Here is a 3,595-nt window from a genome sequence, read left to right as displayed (position 1 = left end):
ACAATAGTAACAGCAAATTAAGAACTTGATTGCATCTCAGAAAATTCTAGATGTGCCACATCATTACCATGATTACAATGCTGCTTTATTATTATTCTTTGAATCAGACAATCAACCTTACATGTGGCATTGATTTGATCACAGAGGGTCGGCACAAATTTTTCACCAATAAATAAACTATTTCTGCAGTTGATTACTTAATGGCAAAATGGCCCTGGAGTTTGAAAATAGTGTGAGAGAGAAGGGAAAGAAAATCAATGTAATAAATTATTGTCTGAAAAAAGCTAGAAACCTTATCGGATTTCAAGGCTTGGATTGGTACTAAGTAGATTTTACTCATCCCAAAAGAAAAATTACAGCAAAAGTTGTATAAGGTATTTGTCTACATACCTTCTTATAAATAGAAAGTACGTGGGCATAGCTTTCTTCATCACACCATCATAAACAAACATACACACTCATCAATGGCTACCCTTATTGCTCCCAGCAACCACTCTGCCCAAGAAGATGCTGAAGCTCTCAGAAAGTCTTTTGAAGGTGGCTTATCACCACCATCATCATCATAACGATCCCCTTTGTTGTTTGGATCATACTTATTCATGACCTTGTTGATTTTGAAGAGTTTATCTAATGAAAATCTGCGACAAATTTGCAATCTTGATTAACCATTTAATTTCAGTTTGAACTAGAAAGTGATTTTTTTGTATCTCAGGAATCTGATATACTTGTGTAAATGTTTGCAAAGGGTCTTTAAAATGAACGAGTTTGAGTGATTTTCAACTCTGTAGGATGAGAAAACTGTGATCGTAATACTGATTAACATGTAGTTTCAGTGTTGACTTGAAAGTACTGTTTTTTATTCGAGGGTAATCTGTTGGAGTGATGAACCTGGTGTATTTCTGTGTATCTATGAAATGGGTGTTTAGAATGACTGGGATCGATTGATTTCAATTTTGTAGGATGGGGTACTGATGAGAACCTTATAATAACAATATTGGGTCATAGAACTGTTCATCAGAGGCAACAAATCAGAAGAGTTTATGAGGAAATTTACCAGGAGGATCTTGTGAAACGCTTAGAGTCTGAGATCAAAGGAGACTTTGAGGTGCCTTCTATGTGAAATGTTGTTTTTAATTTTCCGTGTTCCTTTTGAAATTCTTGTGTGCTAATTGAACTCTGTACTGTGTTACTGGTACTGAACAGAAAGCTGTGTACCGATGGATTCTTGAACCTGCAGATCGTGATGCTGTTTTGGCCAATGTTGCCATCAAGAGTGGCAAAAACTACAATGTCATTGTGGAAATTGCCACTATCTCCTCCCCAGAAGAGCTTTTGGCTGTTAGACGTGCTTATCTCCTCCGCTACAAGCACTCTTTGGAAGAAGATCTTGCAGCACATACCACTGGCCATATACGCCAGGCAAGTTCTTGTGCATTGAATACATGTTTGATCCACTCTATCTTGAAAAAGCAAGGATCTTTTTGCCCTATTTCTTAAGAGATCACTTTTTTGTTCAATGTTTTCAATCTGATTACATTTAAGAGTGAAGGCTAAGTAGCCAAATCAGCTGTCAATTTTTCTTCAGTTGCATGATGGGGTTTTTTGTTAGACATGTGGAAACAAGGGTTTGATCCGAAGTAGCTAGGTAAGGTTTCTGAATTATAAGTGAAGGGAATGTTATGGTGCATATGATCTCAGTTTTTACTTCACTTTATTTTTGGAAGACAATGAGGATTGATTGTGTAGACTGCTAGTTTTACAGATGCACCAGATATTCACCCTTGTCCTTTGGATGAACTTTCCCAATTGACACAAGTGTGAAAAGATAGAAAAGAATAGCTTTTGACCAATTTCTTGATTGATAACATCTTTTAAGTATTTGTATTCTAAAATAATATCAGATTAGATGTGAATTCTGCTTTGTAGTTTTTTGGGATTTTCTAATAGACATGTGGCAACACAAGTTTGATTTTGATCCAGTGTAGATGTAAGTATAAGCTTCTGACTTTATAAGTAAATGGAATGTTATGGTGCTTATGATCTTAGTTTTTGTGGTTGATATTGAGCAGCTTCTAGTGGGGTTGGTGACCTCATTCAGGTATGTTGGTGATGAGATCAATCCAAAATTGGCACAAAGTGAGGCTGAAATTCTTCATGATGCTGTGAAAGAGAAGAAGGGTTCCTATGAAGAGGCCATCAGGGTCTTAACTACAAGGAGCAAGACTCAGCTCATTGCAACTTTCAACCGCTACAGAGAGATCCATGGCACTTCCATCTCTAAGGTACACAAAAAGGAAACACTAACATATCACCAAAATCATTATCATAGTTTTCTACATATGCCATTCATAAGAGAAACCAGTAAAAGTTTAGATGTTTTACTTTATGACCTTATATCTGATATTTCTTATGATTGCAGAAACTGGTGGATGAAGGATCTAATGATTTTGAGAAGGCATTGTACACCACCATCCGTTCCATCAATGATCATTTTAAGTACTATGAAAAGGTTGATGTTTTAACTCAATTTTTTTCTGATAGTCCTATCCAATCTCACTGTATGTCCATCCTTGAAATTTGGGTTTCATCAAGACAATAGTCCTATCCAGTTCACAGCATATAACATATTTGAATTTGTTGATGTCATGAAAAATGAAATCACCCTGGATGTTGAAAATCAACAAACCCTTATGAAAATATCTACTATGATTCACATTGATTTTTGTTTTTCCAATGTTAGGTGGTGAGAAATGCTATCAAGAAGGTTGGAACTGATGAGGATGCACTCACCCGTGTGGTTGTGAGTAGGGCTGAGAAGGATCTGAAGATAATCTCAGAGGTTTACTACAAGAGAAACAGTGTTCTTCTTGAACATGCCATTGCCAAGGAAATTTCAGGGGATTACAAGAAGTTCCTTCTCACTCTGTTGGGGAAAGAGGACTGAGTTTTTTTTTTTGGAGGGCATTTGTGATAATGAGTTTAGAACACCCCAACTCATACTTGTGTAATTTGGTGTTTCCGGTGTTGATTTTCCTTTAGTTTGTATTTCTCCTTTCTCTTACCTTAAGTATGTGAACATAGATTTCTTCTATGAGTGGTAATGTGAGAGCTGTTTGGTGGCTATAAATTATGAACAGAGTACACAATAAAAGATATCATGAGAATGCCCTTTTCTGTTAAGATTCATTTTGAACTATAAAATTGATAAGATCTGTGGCTAATTTCAACTACAAACTTCACATTGAAACATGTGTATTGTTAATGGAACTGATTCTGGTACAAAATATCTCAGTTACAAACAAAGTGTCACCTTAGATAAAACAATATAAACACATAAGATACCTTTTTGTGATAGAGATTTATGTATATGTGTTTTGGGTCTAAGAATCTAATATTACATGTGCAAATATTTGGATCCAAATTTTGGCTAATTTGATGCTAGAAATGTTTAGCATGAATAAGTGATGGTCTGATGCACATTTCAATCCAAATTTTGGCTAATCAGATACTATATATTCTATGAGCATGAATCATGTTCATCATGGAGTTAGAATTTATCTTACGAAGTAGATTATGCAGTAGAATATGACAGCAA

The 3,595-nt window shown here is 35.5% G+C and overlaps 1 protein-coding gene across 1 annotated transcript; it reads left to right on the top strand.

The window, feature by feature from the left end:
• The first annotated feature begins 376 nt into the window (after positions 1-376).
• LOC124830789 (annexin-like protein RJ4) lies at positions 377-3,180 on the top strand. The gene is made up of 6 exons (XM_047304604.2): positions 377-537; positions 960-1,105; positions 1,204-1,419; positions 2,070-2,282; positions 2,420-2,509; positions 2,741-3,180. The coding sequence occupies exons 1-6, from the start codon at positions 465-467 to the stop codon at positions 2,942-2,944; spliced, it is 942 nt and encodes a 313-aa protein (XP_047160560.2). The 5' UTR covers positions 377-464; the 3' UTR covers positions 2,945-3,180.
• The last annotated feature ends 415 nt before the right edge of the window (positions 3,181-3,595 follow it).

This window comes from Vigna umbellata, chromosome 10 (genome assembly GCF_029865625.1).
Source record: "Vigna umbellata cultivar VRB3 chromosome 10, Vumbellata_1.0, whole genome shotgun sequence".
In the NCBI taxonomy this organism is placed as follows: domain Eukaryota; kingdom Viridiplantae; phylum Streptophyta; class Magnoliopsida; order Fabales; family Fabaceae; genus Vigna; species Vigna umbellata.
The sequence above is the reverse complement of the archived record's forward strand: the minus strand, read 5'-3'. Positions and strand labels throughout refer to the sequence as shown.